Source organism: Theobroma umbraticum, unplaced genomic scaffold (assembly GCF_002168275.2).
Source record: "Theobroma umbraticum cultivar Fairchild unplaced genomic scaffold, ASM216827v3 scaffold_204.0, whole genome shotgun sequence".
NCBI lineage: Eukaryota > Viridiplantae > Streptophyta > Magnoliopsida > Malvales > Malvaceae > Theobroma > Theobroma umbraticum.
The window spans coordinates 4,010,242-4,032,570 of record NW_018397267.1 but is presented as its reverse complement, the minus strand read 5'-3'; the positions used below and the strand labels follow the sequence as shown (position 1 = coordinate 4,032,570).

Sequence of the window (22,329 nt, the reverse complement as noted above, 5' to 3'; positions counted from 1 at the left end):
TATCTTAATAGTATTATGCGAGTTAGTTAGATGTAAAGTATTCTATTACATCTAGGGGGACTCAAATTTGAATTAATTGTCTGAGCTGCTTTCTGTCACTCTGTAGGGCAGGGATTCCGGTCTTAATTGTATAAGTTCCTTTTCTTTTCGAGGAAAGGCAGGAGTATAGACACAATAGACAGTTGACAGTTACAATAACTAATTATGTTCGACATGTTGCGTAGTGTTTCATTGTGCAGCTTTGGAAGTTGTGCGAGGTTAGTAGTGTACTTTACTAGTTGACATTTTATGCAAGTAGGCCTGTGGAAAGTGCTGCTTTATTCCTTTAGACATGCCCTCTATGATATTGAAGAGGTCAAAGGATTTATTCTTTTCGTAAAAGTGTGTCAGGTGTAGTGAGGAAACTTTGAAGCATGATTTTCCTATACTTTGCATGAGAGTATAAAGAGTCATAGCATAGTGGCTTATGTGGGTTGGTTTGGGTGAATGATATGCTTCGTTCCCAAATTTACCGTATCAATTAAAGACCAGAAGATGTTTTGGGGGATCAATTATCTTGAGAATGAGCGTGCAGTAATTCTTTAGACTGCTGCAAGAATAGAACAGGAAAGGCAAGCCATTTTGCAAAATTCTGAAGGGGCAAGATGGGTAATATTTTCCTGTAAATTTTCTTTGTATGGTTTGCAGCTATGCAAAGATCCCAAGAGTCGATTGTTCGATTAAGAGGAAGTTTGGTGGTGATAGTTGTTGCTTTTACAAAGGTGCTGGTTAAACTGAAGAATCTCAGTGTCTAGGGAAATGGGGACTTGTATAGTATTTCAACTTTCACCTATTTAGTGTGAACTTGGTTTTCCCAAGATCATATCTAATTTTTCTTAGATGCTGGTGTGTGTTTGGCTTGGAGGAATGGAATAAAAAGCAGCCCCTTTTAGTTTGATGTGAAATATTTGGGATGAAAGAATTAGGCAAAGTCTATGCTTTCCTTTTTCCTTTCTGCTGATCCAATAGCTAGGTTTATACAATGATTGGTGACACTATTCTATTCATTTTCTCCTTACTTCAATGTGGATTCAAGGTGTGATAAGTCCACAAGACAATTAATGAAATGGAATTTCAGTACATGTTCCTATGCTTATACTAAGATTTTATTTATTTATTCACCTGTTTGTGCTTTCCTTCACAAGATCGTTTACAAACTCCGAGGTTTTGCTGCAATTAGTCCCTCAATTGACTATTAACTATGGAAGGAGGTCATAGTGAAACTAGAAGTGGTTGAAGGTTGTGAGACGGAAACTTATCTTTGTTTGTTGGGGAGGAAGGAAACTTAACTCGTACAATGGCTACCTGACGATATAGAATGGACATGGCACCATTGAACGAACACTGCCAGTAACATATCGACTTCACTCTGTCTTTCTCATGCACACTTAGCTTAGCTGACCTTTTTGAATGCAGTTGTAAATGCTTTACATAGGCAAACTGCTTACCTGCATAAATGCAAGATTGTGATAAGGAGGAATGTATAGAAATCTATGTTGATTTCAGTGTAGTTTATTTAGAGGGAATACTGGTTGAAAAGTAATCGTATCAAAATTTCATGAATTTCTGTTTAACCTATCCAAAATGTAGCTATCTTATTTCAGCTTATGATTCCACTTCACATCATAAAATGGCCAAAGCATTAAGCTTGGTGTTGAGCAGAGAGCAGCGAATGTAAACTCCCAATTTATTGAACATCATGCTTGTTTATTTTCACAGTTCCAGTGCAAAGATTGCGCCTTGCCAAGTAGCCCCAGTTTCTGATAATGAAACCAGTGTCACAACCACCTCTCAGTTCCTTTCTCTTCCCTATTTCTATCATGTATGCTAACTTTTGGTGCAAAATTTTTGGATGCAGGAAAAGCAAAGATGGAGGAAGCAGTGGCAAGCTGTGAGTGAAAGCATTCCTTCCTTGCATTGGGTGATACCTTTGTTATTGTGCTTCTGAAATTGTTAGTGTTTCTGGTTTATCCATTTTGAAGTCATTCCGCTGGCATTGGCGTATTGGGATATATTTATCTATGCGTGCAAAAAGCATTGTGTGTTTCCAACAAGTATAACAAAAAACAATTCGATTGAAGTTAATTCTTTTTTTTTCCCTTTATCTTACAATTATTCTGATGAAATTGTCTATATATTCGTTGAGAAAAGTGGCCTTGTCAATGAAATCTGTCAGCAGCCACAAACCCTTCTTCCTTCACATTTGTTTCTTCAAAACATTAAAACCTCATTTCTCTTGCGGTAGCTAGCCACAAAATGGCAGCTCCCATTTGGACACATGCCTGAAGACATTTACAACTATTTTGGTGATTTTATGTACATATAAAAGAAGGGTTATTTGTGCTTCTGTTGATAGATTTGACATGCAGTTATTAAGATCAAGTACAAGCTTTTTTCCTTGCTTGTAGAGAAATACCAATTACCAAGAATGACTTTTCCCTTTGGAAGCAACGCAATTGTTGCCAAAGACGAGATCTTAGGCATATGTTTTACATAAAGCTTATGTTGACCTCTAGAGTGTTGGTGCTGGAGAGCAGCCATGTTTCCAGGCTAATGCCCGAGCCCAAACATAGGGTCTTCATATTGAATCGCAAGCCCATTCTCTATGTTGCTCTTTTAGACAATTAGATTTTCTTTTAAGTAAGGAATTTGACGCGCACGGTATGGACTTTGAAGTTTTGAATAGAAAATACATGTGTTTATCATTGAATTAAATATTCATATATGACAATTAGACGTTTCATAAATTTGTCGTATACTCGTATTTGACAGACAACCCACCTGTCCATCCATCCCTCACCCTGGCTGTGAAACAGCTTCCGTAGCCGCTAAATTAATGCAATATGTATGTCCATCTGATAGCAGTTCTGAATGTTTAAGCTCCATAATATATCATAATTCATTATGGTCGACTGGATTTCACATGAGCTTGTATTGAAATTGGGAGCTGCCATCATTGCAGTTATTGAATTTCACGTGAGCCCAGTGAGCACTGAGCAGTGACCACAGCTTCCTCGAGTAGCTGGGCCTCTTTCAAGTACTAATTCCTTTAATCCTTGGCTCACGAAAGTGACATCTGCTTTAATCCATAAAAGCAAGTAGCAGTCATTACAAAAATTGTTATAAATTCCATTTGATACACGAAACTTCACAATTATGACCTAGAGGTAAACAATGAAATAAAGAGCAAAAAAACAAAACAAAACAGGGTTATTTTCACTTTTCAATTCTCCTTCCACCGTTTCCAAATCTTTTTCTCTATTTACCCCTCAAATTTTTTCTTTGGGTGCATTGAGTTGGAGTGGATATTTTTGGTACCCATTTTGGACAAGGATAGCTGCTAGCTGGTGCTTATAATAATACATGAGGAAATACTACCCAAAAAGCTGAAGAAGCGAGCATGACCTGTCCAGAAAAGACTCCTCGAGACAAAGAACACTGTCGATGTTACCATTTCATTGCATATGACAACAGCCTTTCAGGGGAAACAGCTCCCATTCAACAACATACTTTCTTTCTTTTTTTGTTTTCCCTTCTGATAAGCCTTTGGTAAGTAGTATTTCTTTTCTTGCTTTTGAAAGAGCTAAAGCAACTTGCTTTTGCATAACCAGCAAAAGTGCTTGCAAAAAGAATTATTTTATACGTGACAAAGTAAAGAGAATAAAGCCAAAGCACCAGCTGCCATTCTAGCTCTTAATTTCTTTTGTAGATCTGCAAATGAAAAACGAGACGAATCGTAGAGACTAAAGCTCATTATTTAGCATTTGATGAAGGATTTGTACACATGGAGTGTGACTTTTGCATGTAAAAGGGACATGTCACAAGGAGGGGAGGAGGGGGGGATCGTGACTGAGAGAAAGGTGAAAATTAGGAGGCACACTGTATAATAATAAGAACCCACCTCTAATTTAGTGAGAAGCAGTGATTAAAAGTGGAGCTCACTTTATAATTATATGTTTCCAGAAAAGAAAGTGGGGTGCGTGAGGGAGGGACTGATCATAGAATGAATTATCAACTGTTTTACAGAATAAAATAAAATTACTTGCGCATTTTCAATACGTGTGAGAATTGTTTATTATTAATTATGATGATTTCCACCACTTTTACCTCCTTTACAAATCACAACCACTGCCGGCTTAAACATGAGCATGTGGGCCTTGATTTGCCATATCTGTTTCTGATATGATACTTTCCCCACTTCCAGGCCTTTGTCCATTAATTGGGGAATACACATATATAGATTAAGCCAACTATCGCATCTTCATCAATTCTGTTAAGGCTTTGCTTTCCATTTAGTATTTGTTCTTTTGCCAACATAAATTAAAAAACTGCAGAGATATATGTGTATAAAAAACAGGAAGGAAGGGTAGGATGAGGAAGAAAGACAATATATTTATGTGAAGGCCCAAGTCAAAGGGGGGATGGGATGTGAGTTTGTAGCTGAGTGCAAGAGTCCAGAGTTCATTCACGTGGATTGTTAAGTATGCAAGGGGAAGAAAGGTCATGTGCTAAACAGATAAAGGAAGAAGCAGAACCAGCTAATTAAATGAACAAAAAAAATTATAAAAATAAAAAGAATGGGCAATCCAAGTTTTAAAGCAAGTGGTGAATGGCAACTGACCTCACCCCCAATCTTTATTGCCACAGATGAAATAATATTCATCAGTCTCTTTCTCTCTCATGTATGATAAGGAAAATGTGGAAGACTATTGGTTGCTTCTAGTTCTAGAACTGTTAACAATATTCGACTGTTCAACTAATCTATATTCATGCTGGTCTTAATGATAAAAAATATGATGGGTGGAAAGTGGGAACCCAAAAAGAAAAACAGAGTTGGTTAGTGAATGCCGACTACCAGATGATATTTTCTCAACTGATACGCTGTCTCTTTTCCTGCTTGAAATGGTTCTCAACTAATCAAATGAGACCCCCAAATTCCTCCTATGTTTTTGTACCAGATTGCTCTGTGTTTTATACACAAATGACTTTGATTGTGCTAATGAATGGAAGCATTTAGGGTACCTAGAATCTGTTTTGAAGGAATTTATGTTCTGGCCTTCTCCTTCTCGGATGATGGGTTCTGGCCATTTAATAAATTGCTTGGAGTTTGACCAAGGATGATTTGGGCAAAAATAACTAAACGATTTCCATTAAAAGTAACGAGTAACAGCTATCCTCGGGAAAACGCACATCTAGATGCATCCCCGATAATGGTCAATCAACAACTGCCTTGAGCATGATCAGATGAAACTATTATCCTCTTGACCCTCCTTCCTGGATTAGTTTGGGCAAGCATAGAACTTGAAATGACTAATAGGATAAAAAGGTTGTACCACCTTGGCGGTTTTATCTGATCATTTAATCACATACTCCACGCTGCAATAAGATATATTGGCAATTAAAGCTTCAAGAATTATTGATAGCGAACTTCGTTGAAACAACCATGAACAGAACTGGATCAAAGCGCACATCATATATCTCTCATACACTTATTTTCCAACTTCGATGACTTTTCAATCGCCATAATGGAGTAAACAAAAACACAACATCAAAACCAGTTTGACTATATCATACCACAACTTATCATCATCTAAAACAGTTGTCCACCCATTGTTTCATCATCACCAGTTTTATATCACAGATAATGCAATAATAAACCTTGCAACAACATCACAGTTCCGGCCTATACCAGACTACCACACATCCACAACATCTGGTTAAAGTTAAACCCCCTAAAGAGTCAGCAAAGATGAGACTATAAAATATCCATGAAACTTTGATAAGAGTATAACAAATTTATCAAGACATATTAAAAGCTAAGTGCAAACTACATTTCTTGATGGACTTCATAAGTATAGAACATAAGCTTGACATCTTCATACCTACAATATTCACATATAGAGGGATTGTAAATAAAAAGTAAAAGACTACAAACTCAAAGCTCTTACAACATCAATCTAGATGCAAATGTGCACTCTTACAAGCATATGCCTGAAATAAAAAAAAACCAGCAGATGCATTTTCGGCTATCAGTTGAAGCACAGAAGCCAAAACTCTTGCAGTGCATTATCAACATGCATGGACTGCTTTCAACGGCGGTCCAAAGCAGAGTTTGGCTTTTATAGGACACTGCCCTGAGATTAAGCTCCAACACATAACAAAATTGTTGTCTGACCATCAGCTTTCCAAGAGCATGCTATCCCCTCTTCCCTTTGACCATTGTGTTTGACAGCTTTCCCTGAAAAGTGCAAAATGAACTTTAAATTCATAAGAGATGCATAAATAAAATGGTAATGCAAGCAGATCCAAAACTAAAAACAGCAGGAAAATGTCAGGCATGTGATTGCTGGGGTACCACATGCAATCCCTGATGTATCCTTACACACCTATTTCAAGCAAAAGATTTCTCACAACTCAAATGCAAATGGACATCTAAACCCCTATTCACCACCAAATACAATTATGCTTACTTTCCCCTCTAATCACATTAAGAAATCATACTAATTAAAATGATCAAGAAAAGGGTATTTCAGCTCATACATACGCATTACCAAAACTCAACAAGAGCATATTTATAGCTTAAAACCATATAATTAAAAAAGGTCTAATGATGAATGAGTAAATGCCTACTAACAGCATACACACGCAAACAACTTAGCCCCTTAAGTATAACCCAAACATGGAATCAGTTCATACGAGGCATTAAAACAATTTTCATAGTAGCATAAACAATTGACACGTCAAAGCAATTTTCGAAGAAATTAATCAGCATAGCCCAGTATATCCTGAATTTGAGACTTTTACCTTCACAGATCAGTAAGCGGCCATCAAAACGAGTTCATCTCCAAACAATAAGTCCTTCTCTTAACTAGCATCTTAGCTGCAGTCCCATACGGCTCTTCAAAAGCAGTTGATAACCAAGAGGCATCTGAGACCTCTTTTTTCGAAGCAGATTGTTCACTAGGCCTAATAGCAACCAAAGTAGCACCTTTCAAAACAACCCCATCAGGCAATTCCAAATATGGAGCATACCACAGCCTCATGTTCAACGCAGGCACCAGCGTCCTTTTTGAAGCAGAAGAAGCTGATAATGGCTTCACTCTCAACTCCTCAAGCTGATCCCTATTCATACAAAGCACCCCTTGTCCATCCGCATCGGTTAAAACCAAGCTATCCAGCGTCTTATGATCCGCAATTATCGGTTGAAGCAAATAGTGCCTTGCTGACGCTGCGATTAACGAGCTAATCGTCCAAACAACCCTTAATTTCAAGCCTCCGTTAGTATAAAACGACTCAGGAATACTCCCATTATCATCGATGTTGCCAACATTTGAACTGCTGGTAATGTTATTGTTGATGCAAAACCCATCGTTCCCATACTCTGACACTTGCAAATGCACGTTGTTAATAACGGAGGCAGCTCCAAGGATGACGCAGTTATCAAGAGTTGATCCGAAATCGGCTCTCCATTTCAACAGAACTCCGTCATCAATCCCTAGCTCACCGCTGGGCAATTCGATTCGGAGAAAACGAATCTCGTTGAAATTTCTAAGTACTTGCGTCGGGGAATGATGGGTGACCCCACCTTGGTCCATTTCCCCATCGTCATCACCACCGGGACCGACGGATAAGGAAGAAGATGAAGGGGTGTTAAGAGTTTCGTTGAGGGTGGGCCGTTTTGGGCCGAGGAATTGGCCCAAAGCTTGAAGGGCTTGACAATGCTCCGAAAAAGAAACGGAAGAGGGTGGAAAAGGGACCGGCAGCACGGGATTTGTCGGAGGAGGAGGAAGAGGGGGAACAATCGTCGTCGGAGATGACGCAATCCACACGTACGACGACGTTTTCGACTTGCGGGACGAGGGAGTGGAAACGGCGCGAGACAACGCAGCATGGGCCGAGAGCTTTAACGTCGCCGATCTTGTTGAAGACTAGAAGGAGAAGAGAGTCCGGAAGACGGTCGAAGTGATCGATTGGCTCCGGGTGGATCCTATGGATCGGATCTGAACGAACGGAAGACATTGTTTCCCCTTTCTTTTTCTTTGGGGCTAAGTTTCTGTCTAACGGGAATTCTCCAATTATCGTTTGGGAGAGGAAAGGGGAGGGGAATGGTTAGTTGGGGGTAGATCTAGGGGGAAGGGATAGTCGTGGAAAGCTGGCTTTAAAAGAAGGGAAAGAGTGGTGCTTCGATAGGGAAGAAATTTGATTGAGAAGAGGCAAGGGAAAGAGACGGAGTGAGGGAGAGGGGGAGGGAGGTGAGGGTGTGATGTCGTTGTTTGTAGGTGGAGGAGGGGAGGGAGGGGAGGGGAGGCGAGTGGTGGATGAGATAGATCCACGGTTTTGTCTTTACAGAGAGAGAGGGGATGCGAAGGGGGAGATGGGGAAAAGAAATATAAAAAAGGTGTGAATAAGAAAGGGAGAGAGTGAGGGAGGCAAGAAAAGGCAAAGCCAAAAGAGGAACAAGAACAATTGAATTGAAGCCTCTTTTGCTTCCTTTAATTTTTGGTTTAAGTTTTTTAGATTTAATTAATTTGGTATTATGCTGTTCAATTAATTTATCTTTTAATCAGATAAGTACTTTGTATCTGACTATTGAAAATTGGGGAGTGTGGTAAGTAGTAGTAACTACTCGATTTTATTTTTTTTTTAAAAAGAAAGAAAGGGGAGGGGTTCATTTATGAAATATGGTCACCTCCCCTATCACCATGACGGGGGATGGAGAAGAATCCTGTTGTTATTCAATTGCAGGACAAATCACAGTCGATTCCTTATCTTAAAATAAAGTTTTTACCTTTATGGAGTTCTTTCTCTTTTTTATTAAATTATTTAAATAAATACTATGTAAAAGCAAATTTCTATATATGTTGCTAATCCAAAAAAAAAATTATTCTCACGTCACATTTCCAACTATATCAAGGAATATTTTTTAAAATGAAATTTACCAAAAATCAAGCGCATTATTGAGGAGAAGGGGATCATAGTATTTAGGGGGTGGTTTATGTGACTGTGCTTTCACGAGACAAAGCAAAAGGAATGTGATAATAGATTAATAAAAAAAAAAAAAACAGGTGGAGGGGATCTAATGCCAAACTCCCCTATCGTAACATTGGACTTGTTAAGTTGACTTAAAAGGTAATTAAAGTAGTGGTAATAAGATACGGGTAGTAGCTACCTAGGCCGGCCGGCCCGATTCTCTTCTTTTGGCCTTTTCTTTTTTTCTCTTGTTTTAAAATACTAAAATTTAAAAACAAAAGTGCTATGTAAAGCCCAATTTTAAGCACTAAAACGGGCCTAACCGAACATAAAATTCAAAATTCTAAGAAATTCAATCTTCAAATGCATCTCCCTTTTTTTTATATAATATAGTTATTTTCATTATGCTCTTTTGGTGGGTGGTGATAAGTTCATAAAAAATGGGAATTTTATTTGGTGGGCAATAAATGAAAGACTATTGCCAATACATTTTCTTGTATAAAGGGGAAAAGTCTTATTCCCTTTAATGTGAATTCCATAAATCACATTGCCAGTCTGACCGCTAAATATTCAAACAGGGAAAAGTCTCTTGGTTTATTTATAAAAGACCGGTTCTCTCCCTATGTTTATTTGAAAAAAAAAAAAGGGAGGTCAATAAATTGAATATTTGCAAACTGGTCCCTTTGTTCATCTTCACAGTGCTCAATTACGTTGACAATGGGAGTTGGAGAACAAGTTTGAGAAAAACACCAAAACAACTTTTTATTGCATCAAGGCCGAGCCTATTACATCCAAAATTTCCTTGTAATTTTATAAAGGGTTTTGCGTGCGTTCAAATCAAATGCCCAGATCCAAAGCAGCAGCAACGCACACAAAAGAGGACAGTACTCTTAAGAAGTACAACAACGTTAAGCAACTGCTGCATCGGCATATAATTAGTTGGTGTAGAATTTTGAATCCGTCCGCGGTCAGGTCCTGAAACCTACCTGCACCAGCAGCCAACCATCAACCCTGTCAAATTCTTGTCAGCCAACTGGACTTAGCAACCTCACATCATTATATACATATATATTTCAATATATTGCATTGTCTAATTTTGTATATATATTGCTTAGGTGAACCTAGTGATATTCCCAATCCCGACAATAAGTTGATTAGTTGACGTCCTTAACAGATACGTACCCAACACAATTTTACTTTGAAATGTCCAAAACTTAGTTTTTTTTTTTAGAGTAAAGTGATTAGAAACATTGATCTGTGGAATAACTAGACAATGTGTTTAGTGTAGCACCAAGAAAATGACGATACATGCTAAGGAACTTGGCAAAAATCGGAGGAGGAAGACGACATAAAATTTACAAATTGTACAGACAAAAGCAAAGAAAAACAATTTAGCTTTATGATTAAGGATGGGATAATGGGATCAAAGCTTGAGTAGAATCGGGTTCCATTCTTGAAAGAGAAAAAGAATATATCTATTCCTTATTAAGTTTGAGCATATATTCAAAATTACTTTCAAAGAGATATTTTAATAATTAAAATTTAAAATTCAATTTTAAGAAGAACAGAAATAAAAATATATATCATTTCGGGATCAAGAACAGAAATAAAAATATATATCATTTCGGGATCAGCATATCCTTGCATCTGAGCTATGATTTGGGTGGCAAATTAATTATTAAAAATAATTATGATATATTGATGAACCCATGTAATATGATATATATATATATATTAAGCTTTTTGTATAAAATTTGATGAGTTGGATTGAGATTTGGGTTTCCTAATCATAATCATATAGTACAACCTGTTATTAGTAAATTTAAATTAATGTATTTTGTATTTAATTACTGTTTTTTTTATTAAACATATCTTAGATAATGAGATTGATGAGTTGGAGTTACATCACTGATGCAATAAAGAGATTTAATCATTTTGTGCTCCAGCAACCAGAATTAAGTGCATCAAATTCCTCGCTCTCATTTATTGAATTGTCTCCCTTTAAATGAAAAGAAAAATCCATCTGGCTGTGATCAAGAGTAATTAAAAAGGAAAACAAAGTGGTGAATCTGATCTGGAGGCTTGGATATCATGTGCAATCGTGCATTAGTTTACCACTTTAGATCTGATCTCTTGATTAAAAATAACTAATTAAAGACCCACACGTTGTGGCACATGTGTTCATGTTTTGCATGCAATGATAAAACCTTAGGGCTCGGGATTTGACCTTTTGTGACTTTTTAAGCAGAGGACGAAATACCGTGACGTTCCGTACAGGTAGAGTTACATATAATCTGATTTATCAAAATTCACATTTATTACGTGTATTTGATTTAATAATAAATATATTATTAGGATGATTGCTAAAAAAGATGTTGATAATTGAAATTTAAAGTGCTGAAAATTGAAAAATAAAGAATTATTGTAAAGAAAACATAAAAACCAATAAAAGTGTAAATTATGGGTGAAAATTGCCTCTTTCCAGCGATTATCTTGTAGATTGACTAGTGTCACTCTCAGGTTGAGCAGGTCTCCACTTTCTTAAAAATGTTGATTATGAGCTAATTAACCATCATGATTTTGAATTAGCATAATATATAAAAAAATTTTAAATACATTTTTATATATTTTTTTGAAGTCAAATAAATTTTTAAAATTAATAATTGATTTAATTAAAATATTATTTATCATTTTTTATCAGATGGTATTGACATAAAAAGTTAAAACACTATAATTAATAATAATGTAACATATTGATATATTATAATTAATGATGACATAACATGTTAATTTAATATAATAACATTACCATGTAGCATTTTTCACTCTCTACATTAAAGCTATGTCAATATCATATGGATATAAAATTATAAATGATATTTTAACTAATGATAATTAATCTATCATTAATCATAAATGCTTATTTAACCTAAAATAAAACTATAGAAACTTGATTGAATACCATAAAATAATAAAAATTTATTTAATTTTTTTTTACATAATTTAAGGACTTATTTGAGCATTATACCTTTTGAATTCTAGACTTGTCACATGTTGAAAATATATCTTAGCATGTATGTACACATATTCTTAAAAAATTAGATTCAAACACCTTTTCATTGAAGAAAATAATTTAATAAGAACAATTAGTGTCCTTAACCAGGGCACTTGCTTGTGAATTCACATACTCTAACATTAATTTAATCACATCCAAAGTGCATGGATTACATTTTGCTAATCATATTCTAAAGTCTATTAACTTCTAAGAAATGCATGCAATCACGTCCATATACTCAACAAGATCTCAATTCATAAAAAAAATTAAATAAAATAAATAGCCGCATGCAAAGTCAAATGTAAAAGATGTGCAGTCAATTTTATATGCTAAGTTCATACCAACTTGCTCAATCAAAATGTTCATGTCACCAAGTTAATTAATTCAATTTAATTTGGAGATCTACCAACTTTTTTTGCTCCTACTTATGTATTCTAAAAACATAACCCAAGTTAGCAAAAGCCAAGTGTAAAGAAAACGCAAGTTTTATATATGATCTTTCTTTGTTTTAATTCTAATGATCTCTATCATGTATATATAAGCTAAGCAACAACATGATCTTGGCATAAATCTGTTGTTAAGTAACATCTCATTTACTTTCTTCATTTCTTGTTATTGGCTAATGTGTGATTAAGGATGCTTAAGTGGATAATTAAATCACTGATTACTCTTTCTGTGGTGCCCATCTCGATCTTTGCAATGTGTAGATTAGCTAAAAGCATCATCATTAGTTAACTAATGAAAAGCATGATCGATTCAACTCCATTTTTTGGGGTACAATTTAACTGCCCTTTCGAATTGGGTCAATGCTTTCTCTGTTTCCTGTGTCCATTTAGATCCCCAGAAAAGAGAAATTGTTTGTATATCTTTCTAATAAATGTTGCTTTAGTTAACTAAAAGTAGAGGTTGTGCAACCTATCTTTAATCTAAGCGCATGTAAATTATCTTTCCCGCAATATGAAGGAAAACATGACAGAAGGATTAGGTTTGGTATTGCTTTTTGTCTTTAAATAGTTCTCTAGTTTTCTGTAGGAAGTCTCTTCACAATGCTACAACACATGAATAAAGTAGGAATCACCAAGAATTAGGTTAAAACACAACCCTTTTCCCTTTTTCTTTTCCAGTTATTTTCTAGTTGAAGTTAATCATTCACACACACACACACACTCACCTACATAAAAAAAAAAAAGGAAAAGAAAAGAGAAAACTATTGGTGTCATTTTGCTTGCAAGTGTCTTATATATAAAATAAAAGTTTTCAAATGGATGTTGGGACTCATTAGTAGGATTAATCTGAAACAAATTTATTTTGCTAGCATGTGACATCACATTCATTTGCTATTCTAGGTAATTTTAGTTATTGCATTGCTAGAGTGAAAGATCAAAGAATTGGGAGCAATGTGCTGCTGTGATCTAGGCTTGGGAAACATATCCCTTCTCTGTATGTAAATGCATCATGCTTCATGCATGAAAATCTAAGAGCTTGTTGACAGATGCTTTTGGATTTTATTTAATGATACATACATATATATCATGCAAGGAAATATTAACACCAGCGCCATTGCTAAATTAAAAATGGAAAAACCAACCACAGGGAGACAAAGTTCTTCTTTAAAACCCCGCCAAAAGGTTCAAAACCCTCCCACTTGAGTCGTCTGATGAGTCCTCTCAGATTGAGAGATATTGAGAGATTATAGAGAGCATTAATGCAAACAAAGAGGGTTAGGGGGAAGGAATTTAATTCATGAGAAAAAACAGTTGAGCAATAAAAGATGTGATAATCATATCAAAAGCAAGTCCAGGGGGGAACAAACTTTGCTATAGCATGGAGAAATAAATAAATAAATAAATAAAACAAGCACCCAATTATAAGCTTTGTGTTTGGCATCAAATTGTGGAAATGATAACTTGTGCCCTATTCCCATTTGATTGCTCCTTAATCTGACTTTTAAGTACTCATCATGTTTCAATGGGTCCCCGTCTTTTTGGAATGTATAGTGACCTTAGCCTCCGTAGGGGACCTTTGGTTAAGAATTTGTTATGATTTGCTCACCCCTTGTTTTTGTGACAACATGATGAGTATCTTAAATTTGATAAATAAATGTGGCACCCACTAAGCATAATTCTCCTCCATATATGACCATGATAAATTATTAGGTAAAAGATGTTACATTGTGCATTTCCTATTACTCATGGCCACAATTTAATCAATAATGATGTGACAATGCCAAGACGATGTAATACTTCACTTGGAGCCAAATCTACATCCAAAGAAATGACAGGAACATCAAAGATGAAATTAATATTATTATAATCACATATGGATCGTCTCTTAGGAGATTATAATTTAATAGGCAAAACCCTAAATTTGGAAGAATAATAATCTTTTCCTAATGGAAATTGTGTTTAGGAATATTGGTCTTATATCTGATTTTGCATTTCTTGGATCCCAACAGCAGAAGCAGATTTCATGAATATTCCAACTTGCAAACTTGATCTCAAGAGATTGGTGCTTTGAGTACAGTTCCATTTACAGGGGAAGTAGCAGCGTCCAGGAGAATTAAAGGGCGTTATGGGAAAAACAAGTTGACCCGTTGCGACTAGGAAGAGACACTTAAAAAGAGTGGTCCTCCCTTCCACTCCCTCGTTTTTAAGATTTAGAAGGGCCCAACCCAAGGATTGTGATGGACCAAATGAAGTTCATAACAATATTGTTTCTGATAAGGCTTTTGTTTTAGTGGCCTCCTCAGAAACGTGTATTGTAATTATTACATTAGCTTTTGGTTGCTTGAAGAATTGCCATCGACTTAGCAATGTTGATTTGAAGGCAGAAAATAAGTAGAGATTATTAAATGATTGATTATAAAACTACGGAATGCATTAAGTAGGGTAATGCTGGTCAGTGGTCCTCCCTAATTCTCCAGCCGTTATATGATGTAACAGCTCAAGGTAATTCCAGGGCCCAGTATTGGGTGGGCAATCTGATCTCATATTTTATTTCAATTAATTTGGATTTTCTTGAATTGAATTCTGAAAAAGTTTATATGAAGGGTAAATCTCTCTGTAATTTTTTATTAAAACTTAGTTAATGAACAAACGAATGTTTACCTCCAGATGGGCTGCCGTGGAGAATATGAGATGGAAGAAGATTATCTCTCTTATCGAGTAATTCAATTATCTTCCTGAAAACATTGATTATAGAATGCTTGAGATTTTAGATACAGTGACAATTATCGTGTGGGTGGATCAGAATCTCCCCTGCCAGACCTCTTGATAACTCTGGCGTTTGGTAAAGGCAACCTGCTACTCGATTCTGATAAATAGCATCATTGCTGTGAAATTGTGTAGTGCAAGCATATCGGTTGGGTTTTCTCTGTTCATTTGCATGTTTCTCAAGTTTCCAAGTTGGCGGTGAACAAAAGAAAAGGAGGAGAAAGAGGAGGTTGGGATGGGATAGCTTGGATAAGAAAATGAGATGAAATGATCATATAGGTCCAACTACCAGAAATTCTCTACGTTTGACTGCAATGAGACATGGATAGACTCAAACTAGAGCTTGCTGCTTAATGTATCAGCAGGGAAATTACAACTTTGACTGATGATAATTGATAACGAACAAAGATTCTGAAAAGTTCTAGGATGTCAAGCAATATCTTTGATCTTTCCCTGGTGCACCAAAGCCGCAATTTCTGAAAATGGTGCAAATATTGGTGTCAACCCCATCACCGACTCCATGCTGCAGTATATTTGGCAAATTCTTGTGTAAGCCAATGGTAAAAATAGAGCTTCTTGATTTAAAGTCCTAATCCATGATAACCTGAAAGATCTGAATATTCTCTGAGAGCAATCTTTCTGAGTGAGTTTTGAGGAGGATTCATTTCTCAATTCTTGCTTTTCATGATTCACTACCAAGATCTTTTAAGGTAGCTCTTTTCAGGAAGCTTCACTGCTAAACGAGTCCCCACTCATTCATGATCACAGAAGTCAGTCCCCTCATGCCTACAAGATCAGGTGAAATAATGAGGCATGGGTAATTCATTTTCTCACATCATGTTCCCACATTCATTTCTGTCGTTGTCTGGTAGCTGAATTGAATATTTTCCTGTCACTAACAATTTTATCAGAAGGAAAAGAGGTCCAAAAGTTTTTACGGGCCTATGGTTACGGCACATATTTTGTCATGCAGAAGACTGTTGGCTACCAAAACAAAAGACCTAAAAAGATGCTTGTAAGGTATACTTGAATCTATATTCTTGCTCTTTTGTAATGGAAATTCAAAAGGGTTTCTGCTTTTCAGCCATTCAAAGCAAATGCACAGTTGAAGTGAACATATTTGTTCTTGGTTTGAACATGCCTTTGAATATTAGATTCTCCCCACACGACCACTATAGATTAAATGATGGAGAAAGAAAAGAAGCATAGGAGAGCACGCCGCAACTTGCTTCCAAGGCAAAGCCACTCCCACACACGAGAGCAGCATCTAGAGAAATCATTGACACTCACCTACCTGGAAGTGTGGGAACAACCCGTTAAATTCCCTATTAATGGTGACAAGTGCAAGGCAGTCTGCTATGTACATTTGCACGCGCCGAAAATGAGTGGATATACCCAAACTAAATCATGACGAGCAAGATGGAATGGCCCATTTCACTAGGCAAACCCTCCAACATCCATGCCTACAAACAAACAAATTATCCACTTAAACAAGAAGCAAAAGAGGTTGTAATTAAGCAATTGAGGGAATCACAGGATTCAAGTCACTTGAGATCATTTTTTAGGTTTAAATCAACTTATGACATAGTAACAGATTGTGGGCAAACAGAGTTACCCATACAAGTGAAGCACTCTTAAATGATCTCTACATGGAAGTGAATTAAGGCTATTCTTCTCTTTAGTAACTTCAGCAAAACTGTTAATGGGAAATAGCTCCAAAAAGGAAAGGTTATGGAGCCTGCATATCAGTCAGATCCCTTTTTGGTTTTGACAATCAGACCAATCTAAGATTCTCCGTCCTTATTTGTGAAGATTTACTCACAAAAGATAATAATCCAGGACCCATCTATCTTACAACTTTAAAGAATATAAGCAAAGTATTTTATAATATAATCATAGAGTTATTGAAGTTCTAGTATAAACCGGCAATAGGGCCAATCAGCTTCTTGTTGAAGACATATTAATCTGATGATTATGATTAAAAGCAGAGCAACTAGTTCTTCGGCCAGAAAACAGCGAAGACTTATTCAACAAGTGTTGCAGTGTTCACAAAACGATGATGGAAGTCCAGCTAAGATTGTTTAAAAAATAATGTGTAAACAATGTTGAGCTACAATATGCTGAGTTTTCAAGGTTCCAGTAGGGTTGATACAACAATGTAGAGTACAAAACACTATATAGAAAATGCTGTCTTTTGTTTTATAATTACATAACAACCAAGGATTTTGCAATCATTTGTCTCCCTCATGTCTCCCTAAACAAAGAAGAAACATATTTTTGCATAGGTAAATGATAAACGCTTAACGGACGCACGCGTACACATACACACACAGACAGTTGTAGTAAAACATTGCAGCGATGCTGATTTAATAGGAGACCCACAGAAAAGCAAATTCTTGGGGCTACAACTTCTCCAGGGCCAGTATTAGATCGCATTATCAGGTGGCTAGCTACTGGTCTTGATCAACTAACCAAGTTCTTAATACACAAAGCTGCTAGAGAAACAGAAATCAAACAACTAGAGATGTCGGCAAACATAGAAATGCTATTTGATCAAACAGTGCCAAGATCTTACATAAACAGATGAATACCAACAATGGCAGCTGAGCATCGGTTCTGGTCCAGGCTCTGAAAATGAAAGCCCCTGACTCCAGCTAATTACACCAGCACCAAAATTAGATTCTCACTCTCATCCTAAATACGGTTCTTACTATGCATATTTTCTAAAGTAACATATATAGCACATAAAATAAGTAGAAGTGTCACGGCGTAATACGTTCTGCTTGCACATAAGCCTTAAAGATATAGTTTTTCATCCATATATTAAAGAGCTGTACACATTTTTGAGTATTAAAAAAAAACTTTTTATTTTTGTGTTTAAGTCATTTAACAAGAGATATTGCTGATATCAGATAGCATATAATTTTCATTGTGTTGTTGCTAAGCAGTAAAAGATAAATCATTCATCATTATCCAGACTAAGATGAATGACCTCAACGTCTTTAATTTATTTCAAGAAAAATGGGGCACAGGAGAATTGGGAATCCATATCCAAGGATGTAGCATATAGAAACCCGCATTTAACATATAATTCAGAGATCTTTATCTGAAGAATCGTACAAGTTTCGCCCACAACGATCACAAATAGTAGCTGTAGTTGGAGAATCTTTTGGCTTGGTCTTCTGCAAATTTGGTAAATCAAGTTCCAGAACATCTCGCAGCACCTTTGATCCTTCTTGGAGCTCATCCGAACTGAGAATACAGGTTTAGGTCATAAATTATTACACAAAAAAAATTAGACAACATTAAATGCTGATTAAGGGCTCTTAAAAGGTATTGTTTATCAACAAGTTGGTAACAGATAAACTATAGGTTAAGAGAATGATTACGTCTCAAACCAATGTAAGTAACCAGAAAAGCATTACATCAGAGGTAGTCAAAAATACTTGATCCTGTTATTTCACTAAAAATATCAGGCGCTCAACAAGCATTCCTCCTTACCTCACGCAAAGTGGAGGAGTCAACCGTACAATCGTATCATGTGTGGGCTTGGCAAGAACTCCTCTTTCTTTCATCTTTAGACAGATATCATATGCCGAAACAGGGAACAAAGTCCTGCTGTTGAACTCTACAGCAGTGAATAAACCCCTTCCCCGAACTTCCTTAATGTAGTTTGGAAATTGCTCCTGAATCTTAAGCAACTGATGCAAAAGTTCTTGTCCTAAATGGGCAGATCTGCAAACAGTATACACAAAAGTAACAAAATCCATACATCTGCAGGCAGAAAAAGGACAGGGGGAGGGAGGAGAGGAAGAAATAGATGAACAGCAGCTATGTATAGCAAAGCAAGTCAGGTTATACTTGAAGCAAATTTATTGTTGAAATTCCATTTCCATTAGTGAAATTCAATTTTAATTGACTTATGCGATCTTCATAAATTCTTGAGATATTGATTCTTTTTGGAAATTGACAAAGATAAGAGAAATTTAATCTGCAAAGGATCATCACAGTGTCTTCTGTCAGATTATGATATTGACAAGACACATCTTGGTTACTGATGCTGCTAAATTAATTCCTGTTATTCAGAATGTTAAGATTTAAATGTCACATGAGATTCAATCCTTCTTTGCCTGTTGGGTTTTAGTTGTTTTAGCTGTGGAATTCTCTCTACATTTTGATCTTGCCTAAATTTTTATTTATACTAAACTGCAAAAGATCAAATATTTTCCAAAGAAACAGCATGATTTTCAAAATTTTCTTCCTCATATTTAATCTTGATAATACAACACTGGGCAGGAATAATTCAATACCTCTCAGCAAGTTTCTCCTCCTGGATTACATCTAGTGAGGCAATGGCCACTGCACTGGCCAAGGGATTTCCCCCAAAGGTGCTGAAAACAAACAACAATAAGAGTGCAGTGAGCCTTTGCAGAACAAAACAATTGTATCACAATTAGCAGAGGGATCCAAAAGAAACTTTTGGCATTGAAGACAGAATTAAAATGGAAAATTAAGAGCTTTTGCAGACTCACAGTAACACATATCATGACAGAAAAACCACCAAACCTTTTTGAAGATATGCTGTTTGATGATGAAAGTGAGACCATTAAGTGAGGATTACTAGGGATAACTACAAACCTTCCATGTTCTCCAGGTCGAATGCAAAGCATTACATCTTTGTCAGCAAGCACTGCACTTACGGGTATTACCCCACCACCCAAAGCTTTTCCTAGTATCTGAATAAGTCAACCAGTATTAATTGTTCAGAAGCATACTAGAGAAGTTTATAAAACTCTGGAGTTGATTACTATAACATCTACATTGTTTAACAAGAAAGGCAGGTAGAAATAAAAATTAAACATGAAATAAAGCATATTCAATACTTCACTTTAGTCGTAACAGTAGCGGCAATATAAGCAATTCCACGACAGATTGTTATCATTCAACTTGCAAGTTTCAGTAGTAATCTCACCATTCTAATCAAACTTAAAAGATTTCTATTTGAAATGCCAAAATCTAATACAAGGGAAGAGAAGAATTAGCTACATAAAACAATCAATTCATAAATGTGCAGAAAATACATCTATACTGATCTTCAGAGTAAGACACTGATGCAATCCTAAAGAAAGGGAAAGAAATTTCAACTAGTTTTAACAACTATAAACAATGTAAGGAAGACACAGAAAATTTCCATGTTCTCAATCACCTGTCCAGTTTAATCAAGGGAATTATGAATTATGTATTAAATTTTCACAATCTGCATATTACCGAGGCAATGTTGTAATTGTTAAATTAGAGAAATCTATTTGAGAAACAATTTATGCATATCAAGTATGTGCATCTGTGTTTGGAAAAGTAAAACTGAGAGGGAGAGACTGAGTGAGTTCAATGAAATGTGTTTGAGGTGTACAACCATCCTGACTCACATTGCAGCAAATTACTGCAACTCCTAGAACAATATACACAAAAGTATATGCATATATTTGATTTTCAGATCAAAACTTTCAATCAGAATTTCATTATTCAGTTGCCACTCAACCTTCTACAAATTTCAATATTTATTTACTTTTTTCTTATTAAAATGACAAAAAGGACTAGATATGCTTGATGTGCTGATTGATGGCAGCTTTACTAGAATATCTGCAGAACTCAAACGGCAAAAGGTTGTGGACCCAACAATCAAAAATTATTTAAACGATAGGAACCAAATACTGTTATATTCAAATAAAATACTACCAGAATTTCATCAAAAGTAAGAGTTAAATATGGCCTTACTACAACATCTGGGCGAACTTCTTCCCAATCACAAGCCAACATTTTTCCTGTCCGTGCTAGGCCACTTTGTATCTCATCAGCAATCATTAGAATGTTATATTTCGAGCAAAGATCTCTGACAGCTTTTAGATACCCTTCTGGAGGTGTTATAACCTATCAATGAAAAGGGGGAGAAAGAAGAGAACAATATTGTGAAAAGAATGAAGGGATGAAGGTAATAACTACCGACAGGGCTTTATTTGAAGCAATGGTTCTCCCACCACCTATCATGAAAAAGGAAAGGAAGCTATTTTTTTTTTCTTTTGAAAATCTCTGTGGTCTCTGAATTAATTGAAGATTGGGTTATAAATCAGTACATTACGTAAAATTCTATTTCAAAAAGGACTTAATAAATTAGTAAATTGGACACTTGGCGAAAATTCTAAACTTGTTAAATGACTATATGTATCAATGAAAAACCTAATGGTAGAGAGAACTCTCCATGAAAGAGGTCCCAAGTTCAAATCGTCCTTCCTTAAATCAACTCGCAACGAACTAATCATGCAACTGTATGAGATAGTTTGGCTCCTAACTATAATGAAGTGGGTAAAAAAACAGAGTTAAAACTCTCATAAGTTGCCAGTTAAAGTTAGCAAGACCAAAAGCACCATATATATATCATCAATCAAGGAAAAGATGAATAGACTCCTGGCTCACTAAAAGTTCCCAGATCTGCTAAACCAAATACAGCAAAACCTGGAAAAAACACTCAAGCCCATTCAAAATACTTCACAGTCCCAACCACAAAACATTTGATTCTAAACTTACACCAGCCTCTCCTTGAATAGGTTCAAATAGAAATCCTGCTATCCTGTGTCCATGTTCTGCACATATAAAAGGAATAAGGAATGTGTTAAGAATAAAAGATACTCTCACATCTAGCTTTTTTGTTTTAAGAAGAAACTGTCATCTGCATATTTCAGAACATCAAAGATAGATTAGTGAGAGGGGGTGAAGCATGTAATCCTCCAGAAGTAATGAGGCCTCTTAAGCATCTTGTAAAACATAAACTTAAATAAAAATCTGGAGTATTCAAACCTTTAAAGATCTTCTCAAGGGCAACATCATCACCAAAATCTACTTTAACATGACCAGGCAGCAATGGCCCAAATCCTCGAGTAGCCTCATTGTCACAGCTCATAGAGATGACAGCCAATGTACGACCATGGAAGCAGCCACAACAAGAAACGATGATAGCCTGCATATGCCCAATTTTTAACTCCCACAAAAAAAAAAAAA

The 22,329-nt window shown here is 35.9% G+C and overlaps 2 protein-coding genes across 4 annotated transcripts; both read right to left on the bottom strand.

The window, feature by feature from the left end:
- Positions 1-5,791: 5,791 nt before the first annotated feature.
- LOC110424717 (F-box protein At5g46170-like) lies at positions 5,792-8,352 on the bottom strand. The gene is given in 3 exon segments (XM_021439365.2): positions 5,792-6,277; positions 6,844-7,746; positions 7,748-8,352. Coding segments are annotated over 2 exon segments (1,191 nt in total). The 5' UTR covers positions 8,059-8,352; the 3' UTR covers positions 5,792-6,277; positions 6,844-6,866.
- Positions 8,353-15,526: 7,174 nt separating this feature from the next.
- DELTA-OAT (ornithine-delta-aminotransferase) lies at positions 15,527-22,323 on the bottom strand. Of its 3 annotated transcripts, none has more exons than XM_089784961.1 (9): positions 22,129-22,323; positions 21,859-21,914; positions 21,052-21,204; positions 19,915-20,012; positions 19,587-19,667; positions 18,778-19,011; positions 17,852-18,528; positions 15,881-16,739; positions 15,527-15,799 (listed from the first exon to the last, which is right to left on the bottom strand). In XM_089784961.1, the coding sequence occupies exons 1-7, from the start codon at positions 22,292-22,294 to the stop codon at positions 18,369-18,371; spliced, it is 948 nt and encodes a 315-aa protein (XP_089641087.1). In that variant the 5' UTR covers positions 22,295-22,323; the 3' UTR covers positions 15,527-15,799; positions 15,881-16,739; positions 17,852-18,368. The 3 variants fall into 3 exon arrangements, with proteins under 3 accessions (XP_089641087.1, XP_089641086.1, XP_021295032.1); XM_089784960.1 differs by having other exon boundaries at positions 15,527-16,062; positions 16,571-16,739; XM_021439357.2 differs by having other exon boundaries at positions 15,527-16,739.
- Positions 22,324-22,329: the final 6 nt, after the last annotated feature.